General features: G+C 54.1%; 1 protein-coding gene across 2 annotated transcripts; it reads right to left on the reverse strand.

The window, feature by feature from the left end:
* Positions 1–2,885: 2,885 nt before the first annotated feature.
* UPK3A (uroplakin 3A) lies at positions 2,886–10,450 on the reverse strand. 2 transcript variants are annotated; one of them, XM_006917327.2, is made up of 6 exons: positions 10,327–10,450; positions 9,167–9,322; positions 7,422–7,701; positions 5,796–5,878; positions 4,562–4,694; positions 2,886–3,102 (listed from the first exon to the last, which is right to left on the reverse strand). In XM_006917327.2, exons 1-6 carry the CDS (start codon positions 10,376–10,378, stop codon positions 2,943–2,945), a joined length of 864 nt encoding a protein of 287 aa, XP_006917389.1. In that variant the 5' UTR covers positions 10,379–10,450; the 3' UTR covers positions 2,886–2,942. The 2 variants fall into 2 exon arrangements, with proteins under 2 accessions (XP_006917389.1, XP_006917390.1); XM_006917328.2 differs by lacking the exons at positions 5,796–5,878; positions 7,422–7,701.
* Between the last annotated feature and the right edge of the window lie 15,870 nt (positions 10,451–26,320).

A 26,320-nucleotide genomic window follows, 5' to 3' on the forward strand; every position in this document is an offset into this window, starting at 1 on the left:
TAGTCTCATGCTAGAGGATGAGGGTGGCAGGCTGGCTCTTGCATAGCTGCTCGGAAGTGGCCCCCAGCTCGTCCCGTGACAGAACCTGATGACGGCTGGCAGAGCAAGCATAACCCTTTGAAAGTGGGAGGCAGTGAATAATTGGGGATAACTATGCACCTGTCCCACTCGAATACCTCCAAGCCCGATATCTGCTGCCTCTTTGTCCCCCAGAGCTGCACGCCCAGGTGCTCTTCGCCCACTACCCAGCCCCCCCTGCTACATCATAAGCAGCTTCTATTTCACTCACCCCGAAGTCCCGATGCCTCCAACCCAACCTGTTTGTCCCCATTCTGGTCGAGGGCCTCACCAGGTACTCAGTGGCCCTGGCCCCAAACCCAGAAGTTGCTCCTGACTCCCTTTTGCCAGACTCCTCCCTCCCCTCGCCACATGCTGCGCTGGGAGGCAGGGGTGGGGGTGGGGGTGATGGAGGGAGGACGATAATGAGGGCAGACAGCCGCCGTCCAGCTTCACCCCCATGACCTCACGCTGGGTGCGTTCCACTCGTGGCCCCTTTTTCACAAATGAGGAAACCGAGGCTGCAGGAGACGAGGTGGCTCACCCCAGGTGTCCCGGCTGATAGGTAAATGAGACCTGTGTGGCTCCAGAGGGGCTGCGCTTTACCCATGAGACCAGAGCCTCTCCCTACGGCATTGTCTCATCAGGCCAGAAGAGGAGACTCATGCTCCCCCGGGAGACGACACTCGTCCTCCAGGGAGCTGCGTCCTGCTGGAGCAAATGCACGGAGCATTCGTTTGCTCACTCACGCACGACCCTGAAACACCTGCCCATCTGTGTTCATTCAGTTTGGTCCCTTTAGCGTTTGCGTCATGAACTATTGTTAAAATTTCTCAGTAGCTGGAAGTTTGTGTTCCCAGGGCCCGGAATAACCAGGCCAGAGGAGAGACGGCTACCGGCCAGCTACTCCCATGATGTAGAGGGGCTCAGGTTACCTGGAGGTCCTGCATTTCAAGTGGGGGGACGGATCCAGACCAAGGGACACCCAAACCTATAGCACAAGTATGGAGGCTTCTCCACGGCAACCACAATACTCCAGCAGGCTACGCAGCTGGTGGGAATGCAAAATGGTGCAGCCGTTGTGGAAAGCAGTGTGATGATTCCTCATAAAGTGACACACAGAATGACTGTGTGACACAGGTATGGCCCCGAGACGACCGAAAGAGGTCTGCGAACAAACACACGAACGTGCCTGTTCAGGGCAGCACGGCTCCAAGTAGCCCAAGAGTGGCCCAGTCGCCAAAAGTGAAAACCAGCGTTTTCACTCAAATGTCCATCAACCATGAATGATAAATCCCGACAGTGGAATATTATTCAGCCATGTGCCACAATGTGGGTGAACCTCGAAAACATCATGCTAAGGGAAAGAAGCCGGGCGCGAAAGGTCCCATGTGAGCGAGTCCATGGATGTGACATGGAGTGAATGAATCCGCAGAGAGAGGACGCAGACTGGAGACCGTCAGGGACTTGGGGCGGGGGAGGGGGAAACGGGCTGTGACTGCTTGACGGGATCACGGCTTCCTTTCGGGGGTGATGGCGATGTTTTGGAACTAGATAGGGGTGGCGGTTGCACAATCTAAATGCCACTGAATAATTCGCTTTAAAATGGTTAATTTTGTTATGTGAATCTCACCTTAATTTAAAAAATAAAATAAGCACGGGCACGCTATAAGAGAGTGCAGACTCGCATGAGTCTGTGACGAGGGCAGACTTCAAGGGCGCTTTGCCCTTCGTATACTGCTGCTGGGGAGTCAGGGTGACGGGCTGGCTGGACTGCCCAACAGGCGACAGGCGACAGGCGGTGGGCTCTAGAGGAGGAGGAAGTGGTGATTCCCGTGCTGCGGATCCAGCCCCCTGGGGCCTGGAAGACGGTCTCAGGGATGCGGGAGGCGGTGCCGGGCACGGAGCAGCACCCACCACTCCTCCCTCCCGTTCCCACTGCCCAAGGGCTGGCTCCTCTAGGCTCCTGCGGCGCCCCCGCCACCCCGACTGACCATCGACTGCTTTGGCTGCTCCCGAACCACCCCCCTCGCCCTCGCTTTCCGGCTTCTTCTCACGGCCTCTGCCCCCTGCCTCGGACCCCCCTCCTGGACCTGTGCATGTCTCAGTGTCCGTGCCCCGGAGAGCCACCGGTGCCCTGGGAGCTGTCAGCTGGTCCTCTGCTTTAACCGGCCCGGTTCTGACAGACGTCCCTTCGGCGGTGGGAAGTGGGACTTGTTTTGCATGTCCACAAGAGGGAAGCTGCTCCCGGCTCAAAAGACAGAATTGAGTCATCTGAGTGGAGACCCAAGACTGGAGAGCCCCTTCACCCCCAAGTGGACTCTGTGGCCCGCAGCCTTTTCTGTCCTCCCACCGGGACGGGAAAGCTGTGAAGGAAGCCAGGCGTGCATGGCCTTGAAATGAACCGTTTCCATCAACCGGTTTCACAGATGAGGAAGCTGAGCCCCAGAGGGACAGAGGTGACTGTGGGTGAGTTGCCAGCAGAGCCACACCCAGGCTGCTGTCTGGTTTCCGGATTTCCGGTACCTCGCAGCCAGCAAACCCCAAACACCACCCAATAAATGCACATTCTCACGGGTCACCCTAAAGTTTCCGTGAGATGACCGGGGAGGTGCTGTTTCCCCATTTCACAGGGGGTGGTCAGACCACCAGGTGTCCTGAACAGTCCTCTCCCACCCTCACCCCCGTCCCCCGTCCCCGCCCTCTAGAGAAGCAGCTCAACCCCTCAGTACCCCTCATTCATTCACCTCCTCACTCATTCATTCTGTGAATATTCATTCAAATCAAATTCTTGGGGAGATTTTACTGAAATCGTTTTCTGCAGTTGGACCGACAGGCCCTGTGTCGCCTTGGATGGGGCCAGGGGAGGAGGTCACTGCCCCAGCTCAGTCCTGGAGCTTGCTGGCGTACACCTCGGCCCTGTCCAGGGGCGGCCCCCGGTTCACAGACGTGTACGAAGCCTCCGAGGTCCCCAGGGACTCGAGGGTGGCCTCCTGCGTGACCTGGGAGTCGTACGTGGCTTCCCCATCAGAATCGCCCGTGTCTCTGACCAAGGGGACAAAGAGAGCCAGGGTTAGGGACTCGGAGCAAGCCCAAAGCCCTTCCACTGGCCAGGCACCTTTCGCTTAGACATTGCTTTCACAGATGTCGTCTTAGGCATTCACTCAATAGACCTGTCTTACAGAGCGCTTACTGCGTGCCAGGCCCTGGGACAAGGACGGTGTCACCCTTCTGGAACTATGTCAGCGAAGACAGGCATTCTGGGCATTTGACAGGAACGGCTGGGGCGTGTTTGGGGCAACAGCGGGAAGTGCGGTGTGGCTGGAGCTGGGCTTGGGGTGACAGGAGCGGTAAATGGAAGAGCCAGGATGAGGCAGATAACGGGACCTTAGGTGCCAGATTAGGGTGTTGCCCAAAGGGAGGGAAGGACATGACTGTGTCCTGACTGCTCCCAGGGCTGGCCAGACAGACCAGTCTCTTGGTGGCTAATCTCATCTATTATCTGTATTTTTATTAGTTTAAATGTCAGAGGCAACTTGATCTCCGAGTTCACTGCCTCCTCCCCATCCTCCACCCACCCACGTCCTCTCCTGCCTGGCTGTTTTCTACGTGTCCACTTAATTTCACCTATTCTAAGAAGCTGTTCCACCTGCTTCCCCACTGCCCCTGGGACAGGCACCCGTCTTGATTCTCGAAGTCCTCTGGGGCTCCCTCTCTCTCTCTCTGAGAAGCGCACTGCATGTGACTTTTCCATCCATCCCTGTCCTGATGAGAGTTTGCTCCTGCTGTCCCTTCCTCCAGGAAGCCCACCTTGATGCTCCAGGCAGGATCTGGATTCCCACAGCAACTGTGGGTGCCTCGATCCACCCCCTGCTCAATCCCCCCAGGAATGAATGTGTGCCTGCCTGTCTTCCCACCAGCAGCCTGTTAGCTGCTCGAGACTCCCCATGGAGACCCCAAATCCTTATCCAAATAGACGCAACTCAGAGCCGTTAGTGATGGAGCCAGGAGACTAGGGCTCGGTCCTGGCTCTGTTTTAACTGGCCGTGTGACCTTGGGCCGCTCTTCTCCCTCAGGCCTCAGTTTCTCCATCTGTACTGCAAGCAGGTGAATTATAATGACGACAAAAGCTATTACTTGTTTAGTGCCCAGGTGCTGCCCTGAGGTTGGTAGGGATTATTTCTCTCGACCTTCACAGCTCCACCAAGTGGGCGACATTTATCAGTAACTCCATTTTCTGGAAGAGGAACCTGAGGCCTAGGAGGGTCAGATACTCGCCCTAGGTTGGGCGACTGTGTCACGTGTGGGATCTGCCCACAAAGCCCCTGTCTCCCCAGCTGACCTTGACCCTGGACGTCCTCAGACTCAGCTCCCCTCTCCCTGGACTCCGCCCAGAGCGAGAGGCAGCTCCTTCGCCCAGGCTCTCCCCGGCCTCAGAAGACCCTCCCAAGGAAGCGTGTCCAATGTGCCCCCAAGCCCCGCCCTCCAGCTGCTGGGTACTCACACGAGACTGAGGACGATGGCACCGGCAAAGCCCAGGAGCAGGAAGAAGGGCAGGGAGCCCAGGATGGACGTGATGACGATCATGCCGCCACTCCGCCGGCCCGGCCACGTGTCGATCGCGGAATACGGGGTGACTAAGGGGACACGGACCCATTACGCCCCGGACTCTGCACCCTTGGCCTTCTCCCAGGGACGCACGGGGTCCCCCCAGCCCAGGGTGCCCCCAGTCCCAGGTAGGAAGTGGGGACCCAGTTCCATGACTGTCTCTCCCCAGCACTGAGGGGCAGTTATCTTGCCTGTCCCCACCTCCCACTTCCCAGCATTCTCTTGTGTGTGTCTGGTCACTTTTAACTGTCTTTTTACATAATTTTAAATTGTCGACTGACTCTAGTTCTCCGGTTAGATGGGTGGGATACAGATTATAAACTATGAAAGGTGAAGCAAATGGCCCGGGTGGACCGTGGGTCTCCCTCCGCCCTGGCCTGTGTCACTCTTTAGGAACCAAGTGAACAAACAATGTATAGGTCCTACTGTGAGCCGACCACTTTCCAGCCGTTGACCCACGCAGGCCCCACAGGACCCTCATTCTGCAGTGTGCTCACGGCAGCTGAGGGAGACTGAGTCCCGTGCAAGGGCACTCGGACGCCAGGCTCACACCCATAGGTCTGTCTGGCCCTGGAGGGGATGCTCTCCCCACAGCCTGACTGCAGCCCCAAGACAGCTGGGCCTAGCGCTTTTGTCTGGTCACCGGAAGGGACCCTGCTGGGGAGGCAAAGCACCGGGTTCTTCCTGCCTCTTCGCAGATGTGGGATCTGAGGGCCTGCAGGGCTCACGCGCGGTGAGGCTCAGAGGCCGGGCGAACACCTGGGCCTCGGAGCCTCCCGCTTCTGGCGAAACCGTCCAGGCTCTGTGGGAAAATGAAGAACAGCCAGGGGAGGCGGGGCACTCCTCCTGCTTCGGGGCTCCTGCGCCCACGGCTGAGCCTGCCTCTGGGACCACTTCAGTGCTTATGGTGTTTGTTGCTGTGAGGATTCAACGAAGGGGCTGTTTAGGCTCTAAATGCAGGATAAACTGCACAGCCCTTGGAGGATGAAGTTTCAGGTTAAATTATTTTAAGATGCATTTCCTCATAACCCGGTGGCCTGCCGGTGTCTGGGGAGACTTTTTGGAGTGACGACCTGAGTCCACATTCCCAGGGTCCCTGAAGACTGGCCCCAGCCCACCCTAGCACTTACGCTGGTTGGTGCGCACGGGGTCCGACCACAGGGTCTGGTCCTGTACCAAGCCGGTGGACATGTTGACAAGGACATACTTGAATCTGGAAGGAGACGGATCGAGGATGACTTCTGTCCATCCTGTGAGCCCCGGTCACAGGGAGATGGGAGGTATTAGGATGGCCGGGCGGGGGACAGAGTGGGGACTTCTAGGAGATGGAAATCTAGGCGGCCACAGGGCGGTGCTGGACTTTGCATTGGCACCTGGCCACAGGTTACTGCCCTGGACCTTTTCCCCAGCTCTGATGCCATCTCCTCCAGGAAGCTGGTAGCGTCAGAGGCCTCCTCTAGGCTCTCCCCTTGGGAGCCCCCTCTGTTTCTCTATGCTGCACGTGTAGCATATTTCTTGAGTATTGACCCATTTGTCCCCAATTTTTGCCTTTCACTTTTCCCAGTCTGGTCCTTGGTATCACAAAAAAAGACAAAATAACAACCACCACCACCACCAACACCACCACCACCACCACCACAACTATTTCCACCCCACTGCTCTGGGATAAGGGCTACATTTTATATATAGATAAAATGTATAAAGGAAGATCAGGCAATCCAGTACCAAATACCCACAGCTGACTTAAAATCAGTTTCAAATGCTGAATGTTCTGAAAATTAAGGAATGGACAGCCTCTAGTTCAACACGAGAAAAAAGTGAAGACCCTTAGAATCTCTGTAGCATCCACTGTTCTGCCTAATCTGTCACCTCTCTAGGTTTGCAGGTGACAGTTCTAGAGGCTGGGGTCTGCGCCTGTGTCCGGGAGGCGGGGTGGGCTTTGCCATTGAGTTGGAGGGAGAGGGTAAGAACGAAGTTGGAGGAAGGGTGGAGAGTGGGGCAGAGACTGAGGACTCGTGTCCTGCATGGTGGCTGAGGTCAAAGGAGGGGCCAAGCCATCAAAGAGGACGGCAAGCAAGTGATGGCCTGGCCCCCGAGTGCAGCTGAGAAGGGACAGAGACCCCCACCCAGGCGTCTCCATGATAAGAGGAACGGCTTTGAAACCAGCTGAGACCCTCTGGGGCTAGGCCATGGGTCCGGGATGAGCCCCCGAGCTCTGCACAGAGAAGATGCTGGGGAAACGCCTGTGGGAAAGAATGAGGGCCCCCCTGGGGTGGGGTGGGCCAAAAAAAGTGTGCTGGAGGGAGCAGGAAAAGGCGGAGGATCAGGTGGGAGCTGGGAAAGCCTTCGGTGGGGCTCCGGTCCAGGCTGGGCCCCAGCTTGTCACCAGGTGACCCCCTTTCCTCTCTGCGCCAGTTTCCTTTCCTGTCTAATGAAGGGGGGTTGGGTGCTAAGTGCCACCTCGGTGATGGACCAGGACCAGGTGCATAATTTGCAGGGCCCAGTGCAAAATAAAAATTCAGGCCTCTTGTTTTAAAAATTAAGAGTTTCGAGATGGCAGAGCATTTAGCCAGGAAGGGCCCTTCTGAGTACGGGGCCGGCCCTGTGCTCAGTCACATACCCAGGAAGCCCTTTATGGGATCCAGGATGGTCCTAGCACATAATAGGCTCTCAGGATATGTGCCTCACACACTTCACCAGCTCTGAGTCTTCTCGAGTTGGGGCTGGGCACAACTGCCCCAGCTGCCCACACCCACCTGTATTCCGTGGCCGCTGACAGGGGTGGGTTGCAGACGCCCTGGAAGTTGGGGTCAGACAGACAGGTCCCATTGGCGCCTACCCTAACCAGGTATGCATTCAGGATATTCGAGACCCGCGACACATCCCCTACTGCATCCAAGTTGGGCAGGTTGCTGCAGGGGTGCAGGTCAAAGGCGGAGGCCTTGTACGGGCCTGTCCTCCCTCCGTCCATTTGCTGGAACGTGGAGCTCAGCGGCGCCTTGGTGTCATCCTGCACAGAGGCGTTCCTGGTGCTGGCTGTAGAGACAGTGCCGGCAGTGAGGTTCCGGGCCACCCCAGCTCAGCCGCTTACTCGGTCAATCATCAAACGCCCATGAACAACCTCTTTGAGCCAGCACTGTGCTCAGGGGGCGGGCACGGGGCAGGCTTCCTGCGCAACGGAGGTAATGGACGGGGGTGAGGGGCTCCCCTACTCTGGGCTCTGTGTCCACCTCATCTTGTCACAGGCCTGTAATCCCCCCACCCCAACAGACCATTGTCATTTCCTCGCTGGACCCTCTCTCTTCCGTGAAATAGGAAAGGAGGGTCAGACAGTACTGGGGAAACACGTGGGGGCAGGGGACGCACGGCGGACCCTAGGTCTCTTCCTTACCAGCCGGGTGATCTCGGACAACCCAATTTACCTCTCTGGACCCCGGCCTGTGAAATGGGAGAAAAATACCCCACAATGCCCACAGACAGGACACAGGTAGACAGGCGGTCCAGTAAATGATGGATGAAAGAATAAAAGGATCTCAAGTGAGCTGTTGTAAATGGCTGATTGCTAGAAACGTAAGAGCTTGTCATTGGGTTCCTTCTCTAGGAAGCCCAGGACGGCTGTGGGCGAACGGGCGAGGGCTGGGCCCCAGAACCCTGGTCTTGAGCCATCACAGGAAGGACTTGGGCTTGAGGCCAGGGAGTCTGGATTCGCTCTCCGGGCCCGGAGCTCCGGTGCATCAATCACCTTTCTGAGTCCCGTTTCTTCGCTCTGTGATAGATGTCATGATACAGTTGGCCCTTGAACAACGTAGTGGTTAAGGGCATGTTTGAAAATCCGAATATAATTTTTGACTCCCCAGAAACGTAACTACTAACAGCTTTCTGTCGACTGGTCACATAAACAGCCAATTAACACATATTTTGTATGTTAGGTGGTTAAGGGCACGTTTGAAAATCTGAATATAATTTTTGACTCCCCAGAAATGTAACTACTAACAGCTCTCTGTCGACTGGTCACATAAACACCCAATTAACACATTATATGCAGTATTCTTACAATAAAGTAAGCTAGAGGAAAAGAAAGTGCTATTAAGAAAAGCATAAAGAAGAGAAAATACATTTACAGTATTTATTGAAAAAAGATCCTCAGATAAGTGGGCCCGTGCAGTTCAGACCCGCGTTGAGGGTCCACTGTGTTATCTTGCAGGCTGGCTATAAATATCAGCTCTAAGGTGTACAAAGCACCTGGTACGATGTAGGTACTCAGTGATCAGCACTGTTATGATTTCTTCCCTAGACCGGATGTCCCTCCAGGTCAAGAACACATCTGTGACGACAGTGCCCAGCCCAGGGCTGGCCCAGAGCGGACACAGTGCAGGTTGGTGAGGTGCATGGGGCAGTTTAGTTACAGGGACCGAGCATCCCTCTATCTGCCTCCTTCCCTCCTCCCTGCAGACAGGTCAAAGCCCCTTTCAGCAAAGCCAAGGGGGAGCAGGACCCTCACCCGAGGCAACCAGGACGTAGAGGTAGACCTGATGGGGGCCATAGAGGGTTGCTGTGCTGTCAAATATGCAGAGAGGTTTCGCCAAAGCCACAGTGGTGAGGGTGGGGTTGTTGGTGGCGAAGGTCACGCTGGCCAGTTGGGGCTGGAAGTTCACACCTGGTGGGTGCAGTGAGAACAGAAGCTGACTCCTGGCAGAACTGTCCAACCCATGGGCACCCATGCCTTCCGCCCGACAAACATGCACGCACATCTCTGCATGCAGTTACTGAGCACCTGCTGTGTGCCAGGCACCAGGCTTCACCCTCCCCATGGGCCATCTCAGGAACCTGCCTCAGATATGGGCAGCACGCTGCCCCCACCCAGCCACCCTGGCCAGGAACCAGGCAGTCCAGGTCCTCTCTCTCCCCCGGCAGACATTCAGTCATCAAGAACCCCCCTGCCCCTCCTAGGCATCTCTCCACCTGAGTCAGCTAAGTCTTGGAGTCTCACCCTCTTCACCTAGTGACAAGCCCTCCCCCAACCTCTGCTCCCTAACATGCCAATCTGACCGAGTCACTCTCCCGCTAGGCCCCATCCATGGCTCCCTACTGCCCTCCGACGCAGTCCAGTCTCTCTGGAGGGGCAATGAGGTCCTGAAGTCTTGGGCCTTGCTTTATTGGGCCTCTGGCCTCAGCCGTATGCACACCCCCTCCACCCCAAGCTCCAGCCACACGGATGGACAACGGACAGTAAGGAGGTTCCCAGCATAGACAATGCCACCTCCCTCCTCCCGGAGCCTGCCCATGTGCCCCTTCACCTAGACTGTTCCTCCATCTCCCCCAGTCTGGGCATCACTGTGAGTCTAGCCCAAGGCCTTCTCTGCTCTCCCGCACACCCACCAGAGGGTTCTGTCCTCCTTGAGCCCTGGAATCCCCACTAGACGAAGCTTATTAATCAATGTTGGCTATTATTAATATGTGGGCCCCCAGAGCCTGCCCAGGGCCTGGCACACAGCAGGCATCGGACCTATTGCTGGACTGAACAAATGAAGTTCCCGTTCCCAACGCCCCTTCCCATCCAGGCTCCTCTCAGGACTCCCCTGAAGGGTCAGGGTGCAGGCCACGCCCCAGGACACAACTGCCCGCCCTGGGCACGGCCCCCTCCGCTCATCATCCACTTACCAGAGCAGAGCCGCAGGAAGCCGAGAGCCAGCAAGGCGCAGAGCGAAGGCATGCCTGGGACAGACCGCGACGGCGCGCGGCGGGCGGTCTAGCGGGCAAGCGTGCACCTGCCTCTCCCTGGCGGCTCACCTGCGGGCCCGGGGCCCGCCCCCGGCGCGCCCCGCCCCCGCCCGCGCCGGCCAATCCGCGGCCTCTCGAGGGTTATTTGCATACGCCCCGCCCCAGGCTCCCTGGCCCGAGAGGTGCCCCAGCGCGCTCATGCTTCTGAGCCGTTACCAAAGCGGAGACCTAGGCAGTGACTTCTCCCGCGTCTGTCGCCTAATGAGACCTTGGGGGCAAGCCACGCCTCTGTGAGCCTCAGTTTCCATACTGTAAAATGAGGATGCTAATTCCTACAACTTTTTATAGAGACCCTAGTAGGTACCAGACACTGGGCTCTTGAGATGAACCTGAACCGGCTTAACCAGTGAAAGTGCTGGCATGGAAACCTTGAAGTCCTGGGTCTGTGAGCTGTCTGGAGACCTGTGGTGTGACCCCGCTCGGGTCACAGGTTCAAGGCCAAGGCTGCACGTGCACTCCCTGGATAAAAACAAATCATCTATAACAAACACTATTATAGTTAGTATGACAATGAAAGAAATTCGAGTTATGGACCGTGTATCGGATAATAATATAGATTAGATGTTACATTTTTTAAGCGTGACCGTTGCATTGCGATTACGAAGAAGATGCACACTGGAGTCTTAGGGGGAAAGTGTCACGCACCGCACACGCGTGCCCACGTATGTGGAGTGAGGGAGGGGGATCGAGAGATAAAGCAAAGGCAGCACGACGTTAACGACTGGCAAACGTGGGTATTCATTGTACTGCTCTGGAAACGTTTCTGTCGATTCGAAAGTTTTTGGAGGAAAAATGTCGGGCGAAAGAGATTCCATGCTCAGTGGGAAATGTACAGTTCTCTCTGGACCTTAGTTTCTTTGTAAAATGAGGAGCTCATTCCAAGAGTGAATAATCAGATCCTTATCTCCAGGGAACAGAAAATGCCCCAGAGTTAAGGAGCTCTTGAGCACAGGGTTAGGTTTTCCTCCAAGAATATTTTATGAACTGACATTTCTCATCCAACGATGGTTTGTGAACGTGGCATTTATCGAGGCCGGCAGAGTTTTCTCTCAGGCTCACCCTGAGAGAAATCACTGTGAGAGGAAGAAGGCCCAGGAAGCCATCCTCTTTCCCAAAACTCAGCAGTTTCAGATGAAAAAAACAAACAAAAAGTCCTCTGCTCTCTTGCTTTGTCCAAATATGGAGAGAACATTTAGGGGGAGGAAGGGTTTAAAATAATAATCAGCTAAGGCCCAAACGTATTGTGCAAAAAAAGAAAGTCTCGGGTTTATAAACAAGTCCCCTCTTCACAGATGCTGACTTTCGTCTGGCGTATTCTAGAGAGGGGGACAGTGCAGGAGAAATGAGTCACTGTGGCAGATTCACGTGGAAGATGCCCACGCGAGGCTGCACGGAGCGAAGCGGGCGGAAAGAGCCCCTGACACCTGCCACTGTCCCCCAGCTGCAGCCCAGTGTCCCACGTGGACACTCCCAAAAATTTTGGCAAAAAAATTTTTTTGCTCCTTGTTGATCAAGTGAATTCCGGGACACTGGGCTTCGGTCCGACTTAGATCTATGTCTACCCCTCAGTCCATTGGACCACCTTTCTGAACCCTGGCCCAGTTGACACGCTCCTCAGAGGCCACGGAGCAGGATGTGCTGCAGTGTGAAAGGTTATGCAAACCCCAGCCCTGCACCCGCCTCCTATGACTTCGAAACCTCCGGTGATTTATGGGTTGGAAATTCTTGACCCAGAAATGTCTCTCCAAGGGTCAGAGAGGTCGCAGCCTATTTCCACGACTCTTTTCTTTAGAAGTCAGAGACATCGCAGGTACCCCTCCCACCCCACTCCGCCCCCAGCAAGCACTTGCTTTCAGTGCTTGCCACATCCGAGAGACCCTAGAAGCCACGCTTTTCTGCACATTGAGATTGTCACTTTAAAACAAAACAAAATGCAAGCAAAGGAACCCAGCTCTCTTGGAAGCTCACTCGCCTACCTCCAGCTCCAAGTAGCTCTGGAGGCAGCTCCTCCAAGCCCCAGCCACCCTCTGCACAGTATCCTCTGGGTGGTCCTGAAGGGCCCCAGCTCTGGTTCTCTCTGCGGCGGTCCCTGGCCCTTTGCAGTAAAGTGGGGGCAATCGAGGTGCCCCCTTGCAGAGTGGAGGCATGCAGTGCAGTCGTGGGGTTAACGTGCTCCGTGACTTGGGCGCTGGCAGCATCAGGGTTGGCACTGTCTTTCCATGGCCTCCGGGCCATCGCCCTCTGCCCGGCTCTATCAGGCTAGTCGTGCCCCACTGGACATTGGCTCCCCAAGCTCACCACACTCTCTCGTGCCCTTTATGGCTCCAAGGACGAGGGCTTTCACAGTGCTCCCTACTTTGAAATCTACAAGTGATGCTTTCTCAAGCCCCCTCCCCCACCTGCTGCCCTGAAGCCCTTTGGGCACATGCTGTGCCCACTGCCAGAGGCATCTGTGCTCCCCACTCCTCCAAGCGAGACCCCTGTCCTCCAAGGCCCAGCCCAAATCCCCACTCCTCTAGGAAGTCTTCCTCCCGTGTCTTTCCAGCACAGGACCTGCGTGGCTATGATGACATCATGCTGGGGGTGTGTTGTACTCCCCCAAACCCCAGAACGAGAGCCCCTCCTGGGCCACGGCAGGTCCTCGGTGTTACGGTGACACCTGTGCTCTGTGCAGGGCATACGCCCATCAGTATTTGATGAATGACTGAGTGAGAGAATGTTTAAATTACTGTAAGTAGAAAAGAGGAGCCTCTTCGAAGCTGCCAGGTCGGCCTTGGCTCACGCCAGGTGCTCCCCTAGGAGTCATAGGCCGGCAGGTCAGCGTCGGCAGAGGCTGGAGGAATGCCCACGGCGTGCGCGTGTTTCGAAGGCTGAGCCGCCAGGAATTTGCTGATGAATTGGCTGTGGAGTGTGGGTAAGGGGGGATCAAGGGCGGCCCCACGCTCTGGCCTGAGGAACCAGAAGGATGGGGGTACCCCTGACTGAGGTGGGAGGTTGTGGGGAGAGCGGGTTTGGAGGGGAGAGGAAATGAGGGTGTCGGTTCTAGACCTTCTAATTCTGTTTTGCAGCTGAGGCTCTGGGTCACAGAGAGACAGGGTAGCTAGGCCAAGCCACCCAGAGCTCCGCGCAGTATCAGCCTCCAGCGCGCTTTCCGCTCCCGACAGCGGCCACTGTGGGTCTGTGAGCCGGTTCTCTAACCAGGCAGCCATCCTTGGGCTTTTGCAAATTTGTGGAGGAAGGGGCAGCTTCTCCCACCCGGTGACACCTGAGCGGTGGCAGGAGGTGGGGACACCAATTTACAACCCGAAGTTAACAAAGGTACGCTAGGGCTACCAGCTGTCCAGCCCTGCGCTGGGCACGGGGGAGTGAGGGCAATTGGAGCCGCAGCCAAAGAAGCTCTTGGGGCCCCTGCCTAGAAGCCGAAGGGCCGAGAAGAGGCTGTCATTCTCGCTGGCCCCTAGCCTTGGGGGAAGCTGAGGCGGCACCGGTTGGGCTGTGGCAAACTGGTTTGTCTGTCTCTGGAATGAAGCCCTGGTTAGACTCTAACCTCCACTATCTGCGTGATCTGCAGGCTGTCGGGCATGGGGGAGCCTTTCCTGCCTGGCTGGGGTGTTGGCTCAGAATTGATCTCCCTCCACCACATGCCACACGCCACACGGGCCACCAGCCGCTTGCCCCACACTGGCCCCTCCCCCCGGCCCACCCTGGATGAGAGCAGGCCCTGGATCAGCCCCCAAGCACCTCAAGCACCTCCTGTCTGTCACCTCCCTTCATCCTCGCCCCAGCTTGGGGAGGCTTGGCCTCGCCCCCACTTTACAGAGGAGAAAACAGGACGTAAGCAACGTGACCTTCCCCATCTCCCCATCCCCTGCCAGAACGTGAACCTGTGTCCCCAGGAGCCAGTTCTGCTCACGCTCTGCTACACTGAGTGTGTGTTTCAGGGTTCTGGGTGGCGGTGGGGGTGGGGGGCGATGGGCGCTGTAAATGGAGGAGATGTGTGGGTCACCCCCGGGCCAGGGTAGTGGCTGGACACTGGGAGCCTGGACTCTAAACTTTGGTCTGATTTGATAACTGCTCCCTCCCAATCCTGTCCACTGCGGGCACTTCCCTGTCTCCGTGTGCATCTGGCTCCGCCCACGCAGTCTGGTGGGGAGACACAGGCCTGCCTGGAGGCCTGGAGGGGAGAGCCGGCTTGGCCCTTCTGCGGCCTGTCCCAGCTCAGATAAAGAGCAGCTCTGACTTCATGCTTCCTGACGTTGCCCTTAGGGTGGTAGTGCCTGCATTTTAAACACCCTGCCAATAACTCCAGCTCTAAAATGAGTCCTCACCCAGGGGAATCACTTCATAAATTACATAAATGTCTAAACTCTATGCTGTACACCTGGAATTAAAATAAAATAATACTGAGTGTCATCTCTAATCGAAAAACACAAATTTAAAAAATTAAAAATGAGTTCTCTATCTTGTGTCCCCATCCTAACTTAACCCCCTAACAGCCACCGTCCTAAAAGGCCGGACAAGCTAGTTCGCACGGCTTCGTGAACACCTTGTACCTCCCCGACAGACCCCGAGGGGAAGCCAGGAGGCATCGGGTTATGCCCAGGCCTGCTGTCAGCCAGGCAAGCTGTGGCCTTGGGCAAGTCACCTACGACTTCACACTACCTTCTCATTTGAGGTCGTAGACTCTCGATCATGGCTCTAAGGAGTCAATAAGCTAATGTATCTGAATAGACATTTTCCAAAGAGGACATACAGATGGCCAATAGGTACATGAAAAGATGCTCAGCATCGCTAATCATCAAAGAACTGCAAATCAACACCACAATGAGATATCACCTCCCAGCCATTAGAACAGCTATTATCAAAACAACAAGAACTAAGTGCTGGAAAGGATGTGGAGAAACGGGTACTGCTGGTGGGAATGTAAATTGGTACAGCTGCTATGGAAAACAGTATGGCGGTGCCTCAAAAAATTAAAAATAGAATGACCATATGATCCAGCAATTCCGCTTCTGGGTATTTATCCTAAGAAAATGAAAACATTTAACTTGAAAATATATACACGTTCCTATATTCATTGCGGCCTTGTTTACAATATTCCAAGATATGGAAACAACCTGAGTGTCTATCAATGGATCAATGGGTAAAGAAGACGGGGCACAGCAGCAATAAAAAAGAATAAAATCTTGCCGTTTTCAACAACAGGAATGTAACTACAGGGTCTAACGCTAAGTGAAATAAATCAGACAGAAAAAGACAAGTACTGTATGATTTACTTGTATGTGGAACCTAAAAACTAAAACCAAAAAACCCCAAACAAACAGATATATAGCTCGTAGGTACAGAGAACAGATTGGTGGTTGCCTGAGGAGGGAGAGGGGTGGGGGGACAAAATGGGTAAAGGTGGTCAAAGGACACAACTTCAGTCACAAAATAAATCAGTCATGGGATGTGATGTACGGCACGGTGACTACAATGAGTGATACTGCTTTGCATATTTGAGAGTAGCTAGGACAGTGGGTCTTGAAAGTTCTCGTCACGAGAACAGATGTTACCTGGACTTATTATGGTGCTCAGTTTGCAATAGATTTTTGCAATATGTACTAATATCAAATTACTACACTGTTTACCTGAAACTAATATAACGTATTTCAATAATAAATAAATAAATGAGCTACTGTATATCACAAGGACTCAGTAGTGAGGATTAAATCAGATGATATACATCTTGAGTACTCGATAAATGAATAAATGAATCCTGGGTGTTTGCTTGTTTGCTTGTTCAGCAGCATCTTACTCCAGACAAATAACCCCACTGGAGAATTTAGAACACCAGGGGGCAGGTGGAGGGTCTTCTGGGGAGAAGCTGGGCTTCCGCTGCTCCTCGAATCAATCCATATAATTGAGCCTCTCCTTTCTCTAGACCCGCAGTGTCCAACCATAGCCACTAGACTATGGTGATTTAAAGTTCATTCTAATTAAATACAATTAAAAATTCAGCTCCTCAAGTGCATTCGCCACATGTCAAATGCTCAGCAGCCACATGTGGCTGGCGGCTGCCACCATGGATGGTGCAGATTCCTGTCTCTGCAGAAGGCTCTGCTGGACAGTACCGTTCTAGAGGTCAGGATAGTCGTCCTGGGGGATCGTGCCGGCTGGGATAAGAGGCGGGACAAACGGAACTGACTATGAGGATTGGCGGCTCGTGCAATAAAACTTTTCATTAATTCCTTCCTTCAGACGAATATGCGTTTGACAAATGTTATTAAGTGCTTGCTACTGTGTGCTGGGCATAAAATTATTCAAACAATTATGGGGGGAAACAGACCCTGCCCTCAGGACGATTTATATTAGGAAAAGGAGAGACATTCGTCAAATAAAACCAGGACGAGATAAGAAGAGGCTCAGGGAGTGTAGAACAGGCACTTGGACTCCTTCCGTGCCCGCAGGAAAGACCAGTCAGTGCAAAGGCCCAGGGGCAGAGGGCCGGAAAGCTGAGGATCGGCCTGCAGGCTGGGAGGGCACCGTCCTCAGAAGTTACAGACAAAGGTCATGGGATGGGGATGAGAGCCAGAGAGCCAGGTTACTGAGCGTTTGTGGCCACTCAGGCCCTAAGCAAGGGAGGAGGAGACGGGACTTCCACCCCAGTGACCCGTGAAAGCTGCGTGGGGTTCCCAGCTCCCAGATTTATTCACTTGAAAACCATTTCTTTAGTGGTCATTCTGGGATCATGGGTGACTTAGGGGACCCCTTGTGCACTGTCCTCAGAGAAGGAAACAGTGGCGGACATTGTGGACAGGGCCCCAGAAGTCTGTGGGAGCCCAAGGAAGACGCCTGGCCCAGCGTGAGGCTCGGGAAGGCTTCCTGGAGGCCGCGGTACCTTAACTGGGTCTTGTAGGTCTTCCTGCGGAGACCACAGGGGTTGGGCGGGAGCCCCCAAAGTAGGGCCCGCTTGCCGAGTGCGCCGCCCCTCCCCGGGGCCGCTTCGGGTCGCCGGGCCGCCCGGCTGCCCACTGGGGCCGCGCGTGGGTGTCGGGCGCCCCCTGGCGGCGCCCCCGCGGACGGTTCTGCAGGGAGGGGGCGGTGCTGGGAATATGGGACCTCGCCCACCCCAGGGCTGATTTTCTTCTGATTCTGGTCTATTCGAATCAGAAGAAAGAGAATGGATTTTTACGTGGAAGAACATATGTTAGCATATAATTCTGACATTTATCTTTATAAAATAGTTTTCGTTTATTGTGAAGGAAGGATCCCACCAAGGCAAAAGTGCCCAGGGTCCGAGAAAGTCATTCTGAGGTGTCTTCTGAGCCCGCCCTCTCTGACCCAGGCCCTCCGAGATCAAATGGGTGTGAGGACTGGGGAGTTTGGGAGAGGGACGATGGCCAGAGCAGCGAATGCGCGACGGGTGGAGGCTGCCCCCGCGTCCGAGTGTTCAGCAGCATCCACGAGTCACCATTCTCTGCCCTGTCCCCAGGCAGACACCACGCCCGGTCTTTTTCCAAAGTATTCAACAAAGATTAATGAGCACCTCCTGTGTGCCAGACGGGACACCGTGACCAGGCAGCGGATGAGACAGAAGCCCTGTGCTTACAGAGGCCTCATTTTCGTGGGGACAGTCAGTACACCAAGGAAGGCCTCTGGGGTCAGGGGAGACGAGTGCTAGGTAGGATGCTGGAGCAGGTGAGCGGGGAGAGTAATGGCGGACGGGGCGCTTTTGCGCAGGTGGTCAGGGAAGGACGTTTGAAAGAAGGACAGAGGGAGGGAAGCAGGGAAAGACTGGGAAGAGCCGTGCAGGCGGAGGGAACGTGGAGGGGGCTGGAGAGACGAGGGAGGGCAGAGTGATAGGCGATGAGTCAGCCAGGGGCAGGGGTGCAGGGCAGGGGTGCAGGCCTGGCAGGCCCCTGGGGGGTGGGGCGGTGGTCCTCTGTGTGGGAGCGGAGAACCCCTATTAGAAGGAGCTCCCGTTGCTGGGTGGATGGCAGGCTGGCTCTGGAGTGCAGGCAGGGAGCTCAGCTGCAAAGCCACGCAGTGGCCAGGGGCATGTGTCCCCTTCCCCTCGTCCCCGCCCCCCACCTTGGGCCTCCTCTCTCTCCTACGTAAGGTCCCCTGGTGCTCCCAAGGTCAGCAAGTACCTTCGAGCTTCCCGGAGACCAAACCACAAAGGGAAACAGAGTCCGTTCGTTTGATTTGCTCAGTGCACAAGAATAGCTAGGAGTCAAGGGTAAATGATTCCTTTGACTCCCCCAAATTCCTGGGCTCTCAAGGGCCTGCGGAGTGAATTTGCTTGAACCGCGAGAGCACAGAGCTCCAGGCTATTTCTGGATCACAGGAAGGAACCTGGTTCTAGAGCCTTCGAGGATTCATGTTTCCTGACTGATCTTGCAAGTTAGCCACTCTGAGAAGGAAGAGGCGGAGAGAAGGTGTACCCTGAAGAAATCCCGGACTATTACGGCCTAGAAAGCATCGAGCCTGCCTCCCCCTTAGAAATGGGGAAACTGAGGACTTCTTTTGCCGCCCAAGCCCACAGAAGTCCTAAACTCTATCTATAGACCCCAGGATGTGGGGTTGGAGCTCCGTCCCATGACGAGGCAGGAATCAGCACCCTCGGTGAGCGGGACAGCATCACCCTGAAGGATGGACGAGAGCATCAGTGAGCAGAGCGAGCAGAACCTCCAGGGCCAGCAGGGGCGGGACCGGTCGGGCTTAAGCAGGAGGGCAGTTTTCATCGACAGCCAGCTAGGAAGAGCAGCGTGGAGGGCCTGAGCAAAGTCTGAGGGTCAGAAGGCATTCTATGGTCAGAGGGTCACACCACATGTGTGACCTAGGGCAGGCCTCACCTCTCTGGGCCTCCGACCCCAAGCTATGCAATGCAGGCACTGAACTGGAGGCCTCCTAGGGCCCTGCCAAGTGCTCACACTCTACTGACTGCATCTCACTTTCATCTCTGGTAAGGAAGGTCTTGACTGCCAATGTGCCACTGAAATTCACCCCTTGGTTTAGTGAGGCTCGCATGTACCTCTGCTTCCATCACGACCCGCTGACGGACAAGGGACAGAATCCCCTCTCAGCCGGCTTCGGCAGGAAGGCGAGAACATCGACTCCTGAAACTGGAACAACTCGGCTTCGCTTTCCATCTCTCAGCCCACATTCCTCTGCGTGGGCTCCGTTCTGGGCCAGTCCACCCCCCCCATCCCCGCCATTGAGGCGGCTGCCTGCAGCTGTCCCCGTAGCAGCCCAGAGTCTCAGGACAACCAGCGTCCCCGGATTGGCTCTGATCGGACCAGCCTGAACCAATCGCTGTGGCCGCAGAGATGCTGGCTCAAGTGCTCACTCCATAGGGGCCAAATGGGTGGGCCCCCGAGGAAATTCCGGGTCCCTCTTAAGAAGAGGATGGAATGGATGCTTCGCGTGCAAAAGTAGCAGTGGGTTGAATTGCGGCCTCACAGTGTCCCCCAAAGATATGTCTCCTTGGAAGCTGTGTATGTGACCGACCTTAAAAAGTCTATGCAGATATGATGAAGTTATGGCTGTTGAGATGAGAGCACCCCGGGTTTAGGCTGGGCCCTAAATCTAACGTCAAGTGTCCTTGTAAGAGGGAGGCAGAGAGAAATTTTGAGCCAAAGAGACACAGAAGGGAGAAGGCTATGTGACGACGGAGGCCAAGACTGGGGCGAGGCAGCCCCAAGCCAAGGGGCTCCCGCACCCACCAGAAGTGGAAGAGGCAAGCGAGGACCCTCCCTCAGAGCCTCTGCAGGGAGTACAGCCCTGTAGACACCTTGACCTCTGACTTCTGGCCTTTGGAACCATGAGAGAACACATTTCTGTTGTTGAAAGCCCCCCAGTTTGTGGTCACTTGTTACGACAGGCACGAGACACCAACACCCATCCCGGTCTCGCTTAGGAAGCACCATAAGCAGAATCGAGTTGTGACTCCCAAGGGTTAAGCGTCTATATTGGGGGGGTGGACCTCAAAACATGCCAAAATTTTCTCTCTAATCCAGCCTTTCACCTGCCACTCCCAGGATGCACCGCTGCTCCCAGCACCTCATCAGGAAAGGACAGGGATGGGTGTAGAGCTGTTGGGCTCTAAACCTTTGTCAACGAGCCATCACAAGGTAGGTGCTAGATAAATTTATCAATGTGACTGAAGTGAGACCAAGATCTGCAAACACAAACACCGCCTTCTTCTCCAGGCTCATGGGCGCATATCCCAGCTACTCTGCACCCTGGCTGTGCGTCTCTGAGTAAGTCACTTGGTGTCTCTGAGCCTCAGCTTTCTCACCTATAGAATGGGGATGAGAAGGGTACAATCCTGCAGCTCATGTGAGGGTTAAATGAACTGGACACAATGGACTCAGCACCCAGCTGGGGTGTTTAAGAAGCGCTGTCTCCATTCCCCGCTCCACCTCCCTCGAGGGGACAATGAGTTGCTAATTTTCTTTCTTTCATTCAGCATTTACCGTCTACAGTGCCAGCCCTGCCAGGGGCTGAAAGGAGAGGGCCATTGTCAGGCCTTTGTTGGCCTGAGTTGCTCTTCCTTTGGGGGCTGTGCCCACATCATCTCAGACATGAATGCATCCTTATCAAATGTCATTGTTCTCAAAAAAAAAAAAAAAAAATTCTGAAAAGATTTTTTATAATTTTGCTCTTGAATCACTTGACTACCTGACTCTGCCTCTGATGACCACCTAACCTTTGGGAGGCTTATCTGCCTCTGTGCCTCTGGCTTATCTGCAAAAGACGGATCTGAGGTCCCTAAGTCACAGAACGTTGGCATTAGTAAAGTCATAAAACAGTGCCCAGCCCATGGTAGGTCCTGAACTCGTGTTTGCTGAATAAGGTAAAATACCAGTAACTTGTAAGTTCTAATGTCTTATCGACTACCCAGAAGTCTCAAAATTCTTGCCACGTAAGAAAACCTAACCCACAAAGAGGTTTCAAATGTAGTGAAACTTTTGTAAATAAATCAAAAATAAAGACTACCTAATGTTATAGCTTATAAGTATTTAGTCAAACATCTATTCATTTTAATTTTGCCCTTTTATTTTTGCATTGTGCAGTAATACGCATGTTGGTTGTTCACACAATTTCTATCGCTCAAGGCACTGCAGGCCGTGTGTTCCCAGACAAAGGAAAGAGGGAGCCTGGAATAGCCATGGAGAGGAAGGTGAGCTCCCTAGCTCAGCCCCGGCTCGCCCCGCCTGTCCTCCCATGATGCCGGGGTGGGAAGGGCCCAAGGAGACATCCAGCTCAGCCTGCTCATTGACAGGTGGGAGGCTCAGGGCTCTGGAGCACAAGGTTCAACGTGTGTTGGCACCAGGTCTCCTGATGATCATTTAAACGTCTTTCCCTGTTTCATCTGCACCCACGTTTAGCCTGCCCACCTCATCCTCAGGTCCCTGCAATGGTTCTTCCTGGCACCGACCTGCTGTCTTGCAGTTCCATGAAGTGGGGTTTCACTTTTCAAAATTTATCACATCCCATGACCATTCTCCATGGGTTCTTCCTTCCTGAAACCAGAAAAGAGATGAATTAATGGCGTATGGCATGTGTATTGTTGTCTCTTCTCTCTCGGTGGCAGTGGGTTCGAATCCTGACTCCGGGTCTAACTCACTGTGTGATTTTGAGCATTACTTAGCCTCTCTGGGCTGTCTCATCTGACGCATGAAGACAACACTATTTGCCTCCCAGGGCTCAGGATTATACTTGTTCACGTTCTTGACTTTTCTGGCATGAGGCAGTTCCTCAAGAAATGTATGTGTCTTCCCAACCCCCATCCCCATCAGGCACTTCCTCTTTCAGAATCTCCTCTGAATCCTTTATTCTCATCAAGGTTTTGGTGCCTAAGAATAATTCACAGGTTATCGCCTCCAGGGGAATTTTAGCAGAGATCTATTAAAAAAAAAAAATGGAAAGCTAGAGGTGGAAATTCTGACAACAGCGGAGGATGAGAACGTGTTTTTGGGGGTGGGATAGTGGAAAAGGGGCTGATGGGTGGGAGTAGGGAGGTGGTTGGATCTTTTCAGGTAGTTCTCCTACCTTGGTAGCAGGTAAGAAAAAATCCAGTGTTGGAGGAGCTATTGCAATCTAGATCAGGGCAATGGGTGGATTTAATTTTCCAGAAGAAAAAAACGGCTAAGAAACAAGAATTTCCAGCAAAGGAGAACCATGAGTCATAAGGAGGAAGCTGCTAACAACACACTCACATGACCTCCCGAAGTATTTTGACAGATGATTATCAGGGGTACCTACAAGAACCTTTGGATCCGCCCCTGGGAACCCGTGCTTATCAACCCAAGGTGCAGCTTTTTAACCCAACCTCCGCTAGGCGAATTGACTATCTTTTCTCCTTGGGGACCAAGGAGAAAAGATAAACGATTGGAGTCCAAGTGTAGATTTGGAGTCCAAGTGTAGATTTCAATGGTCTTTCAAAGTGCATTTCACTTCTTCAAAGCCAGAAGGGACCTTGGCGACCATCCCATACCACCTGCCATTATACGGACAGTAAACTGAGGCTCGGAGAAGAGAAGGTTGGTGGCCACAGCTTCTCAACTGCACTGGCACCTTGTCCACCAAGTCCTTGGGCCTTTCGGCCACTTAAAAAAAGGGAGAAGAGTTCTCTGGGAGCATTGCTTCTTAATACTCACTGGCTCTTTGAATAAGATCAGCCCCAAATGTATACACATAAAACATGAACCATCGGCGCCGTTGTCACAATCACACACACGAGACTGGCGTTTAGGCACACCATGCCCAAAATGAAGCAACTGACCGATGACAGCAGTTGGCTTGTGGTTCGTCTTTCTTTTTGCTAAACTTTGCTTTATTATTGCTCTAGCATTGTTTGCAAAACAAACCTCAAGGAAAGAAGTGCTTGATTCCCTGCATTTCAGGGTTGCTCATCGTATTTTCTATCAGCACCATAATAACAACCAAGCACATGCCTTAAAACGACACGAATGTTTCATCTCACAGTTCTTTCTGCAGAGCTGGGGTCTCACGGAGCTACAACCAGGCTACAGGCAGAGCCGTTCCTTCTGGAGGCCGTGGGGAAAAATCTGTTTGCTGATCTCCTCCAGCTTCTAGAAGGTGCCTGCGTTCCTTGACTTGTGGGCCCTCCCTCAATCTTTGAAGCCAGCAACATTGCATCCCTATGTGTCTTCTTTCGTCCCAACGTCTGATGACAGCAAGAAAACTACCTCCGATTTTAAGAATTTATGTAGTTTGGGCTCACATGGATAATCCAGGATAATTTCTCCATCTCAAGGTCTGTACCCCCATTACTCCTGCAAAATCCATTTTGCCACGTAAGGTGACATAGTCACAGGTCCCAGGGATGAGGGTGTGGACATCTTTGGGTGTGGACATCTGTGGGGGCCATTAGTCTCCCGACATACCTTTTTTTTCCCCCTCGATGGTCTTTCCAAGTGCATTTCACTTCTTCATCGATAAGAACATTTTCATTGTAATGGGAAATATGGGTAAACCAGAATTTTTTCAAGGATTTCAAATCATTTTATTTTTAATTCTATTTTCTATTCTAAATATTTTATTACTTTTTAAAATTTTTATATTAGTTTCAGGTTGACAGTACAGTAGTTAGACATTTACATGGTTTATGAAGTGGTCCCCCCAATTACCCTAGTGCCCATGTGGCTCTACATGCAGCCATGACAATGCTTCGACTGTGTTCCCTATGCTGTACTCTGTGTCCTCACGACTATTTTGTAATTACTCACTTGTACTTTTTCATCCCTTTACCTTCTTATTCTGACGATCTGTATATAGAAAAGCGCACAAATCATAAAGTTACAGCTTGATTAATTTTTATAAACGGACCAACACCCACGCAGTTGGCACCCAGATCGAGAAACAGAACGTGGTGGGTGGCCCCAGAAGCCCTGCTCACGTGCACTTCGAGTCCAAAATATGCCTTAACATTTGTCGACACCGAAACATCCCCTACGTGAGCAATACCTGGAGCGTTACTGACATGGAAAGGAGAGAGCCCCAGCCCTGCTCATTTATTCATTCAACGAATATTTTCTGGCACCTGTCCTGGGCTGGATGCCAGGAAATACGGCTGAATTGATCCGATGCTGGTCCTGTGGCACAGGATCTGTGGAGGCAACCACGGGGGTCGGGTGGGGTGCGGGAAGGGAGTTCGTGAGGCAGATGAGAACACAAATGCGTGGGCCAAGCCTAACCAGAGGGCTTTCCGGAGAAAGCAGGGCGAGTGTGGCAGTGGAAAAGAAAGGCTTTTCTCGGACGAGGGGCACAGCACGAGCAAAGGGGTTGAGAGTTTGGGGAAGTAGGTGGGGTATGACCATTGGCCTTGTCAGCCTCTGAGCCCTCGTGCGGCCTGTCCCATTTCCCGCTTCCCCGGCTCCAGTCTCAGCCCTTCAGACTCAGAGCTGGAGGTCTCACCCAGCAGGTCACTGTCCTCATTTCACAGACGGGGACGCCCGCCCATAGAAGACATACCCACCGCCAATCATTCACTTGACTAATTCCCCCCTCACACCACACTTCTTTACAGAGCCCCCACCCCCGCAGCCCCCCAAGCCTGGCACTGGGGACACAGAGCAATCAGACACAAAACTAGAGGTGAGGCCACCCGTTTCCAGACCACCCGTTTCCTTCTTCAGGGCTGCTCGCATTCCCCACAGTCCTAGGCCTCCTTACTGCCTCTTCCAGGAAGACTTCCTTGCTTCCCTTTTAGGCCTCTAACTCGTTCTTCGTTCATTCATCTCACATTTATTTATTTATTGAGCATTTACCATGTGCCAGGCAAACTTCTAGGCACTGGAAATACAACTGTGCGAAAGACAGACCCCTTCCTCCGTGGGGAAGTCAGACCACAAACCACACAGCGTATAGTGTGCAGTTAGAGGAGGCAGCTCTGTGCCGTGAAGGAAAATAAAGAGGCCAGAGAGGGAGGGAAGGTGGTGTTTTAGGTGAGGTAGTCAGGGAAGGCTCTTTGAGGAGGTGACACTGGGACCCAAAGGAAAATGAGGAAGCAAGTTTTACAAGGATGGGGGAGGAGGGAGGCTCAACCTTCCTTGATGGATCTGAGGAGTGTGCCTGCACGGGGATGATACTGGAGACTCAGCTGGTTGGGACGCTCAGCACTGCCTCTCCATGTCCTCCTGGAAGGGGCGACAGGAGTGCGGTCTTGGGAAGGCCTCTGGCAGCTTCTCCCTGGGTCGCTCTCTGTCAGCAGAGGCCAGCACACGGATCCATGGCCCCCAACCTTGGCCTTCCTCAGGATCACTTGCCCAGCTGCTCTAGTACTCCCGCCTGCCCCCCGCCCCCATACGTAGTCAGCACTCGGGGACAGACACCCAGCGCACAGCTGAGCAAACAGGCTCAGAGCCCTTCTCAACACCTGCGCTCTGTGCCGGAGTCGGTGGGGGCGGGAACGTCTTCGCCACCGTGCCCTCCAAGAGACTTCTTTATGGGGGAGGGAGTGACCTCATTTGGGGTTCTTCTGAGGAAGTTCCTAGCAAAAACCGGCCTTCGCAACTTGGAGGAGAGGAGGAGGATCACCACGAGTGGGGTGTGTGACGACGTCGATCTCGCGCAGGGCAGCAAGAGAGTGGGGGTAGAGGGACCGGCCCGGAAGGAACGACGGGGGGCGGGGAGGGTGGGCGAACCGCCGGAGGGGGCTCGGGGGCGCAGGTCGGGCTCGGAGAGGGCCGTGGGGCTAGGGCCTAGAGGTGACCACAGGGGTGGAGAGGGTACGGTGGGTCGGAAGCCCATAGTCTGGGAGTCGAGGTGAGATCCCGAGCCTTTTAGGGGAAACGTTGGAGGTCGGCAGAGGCAGAACTTTGGGGAGTGGGCGGAGCCAGAGAGGGCGGGGTGGGGGCGGGGC

Source organism: Pteropus alecto, unplaced genomic scaffold (genome assembly GCF_000325575.1).
Source record: "Pteropus alecto unplaced genomic scaffold, ASM32557v1 scaffold157, whole genome shotgun sequence".
NCBI classification, from domain to species: Eukaryota; Metazoa; Chordata; class Mammalia; order Chiroptera; family Pteropodidae; genus Pteropus; species Pteropus alecto.

Excerpts from the sequence above, each read along its gene's own strand:
- UPK3A (XM_006917327.2), bottom strand. The coding sequence starts at position 10,378 with ATGCCTTCGCTCTGCGCCTTGCTGGCTCTCGGCTTCCTGCGGCTCTGC. Across the intron at positions 4,695-5,795 it reads CCCCGTGCGCACCAACCAGC|TCACCCCGTATTCCGCGATC; the intron begins GTAAGTGCTAGG and ends GTGTCCCCTTAG. Across the intron at positions 3,103-4,561 it reads GCCATCGTCCTCAGTCTCGT|AGACACGGGCGATTCTGATG; the intron begins GTGAGTACCCAG and ends CCCCTTGGTCAG.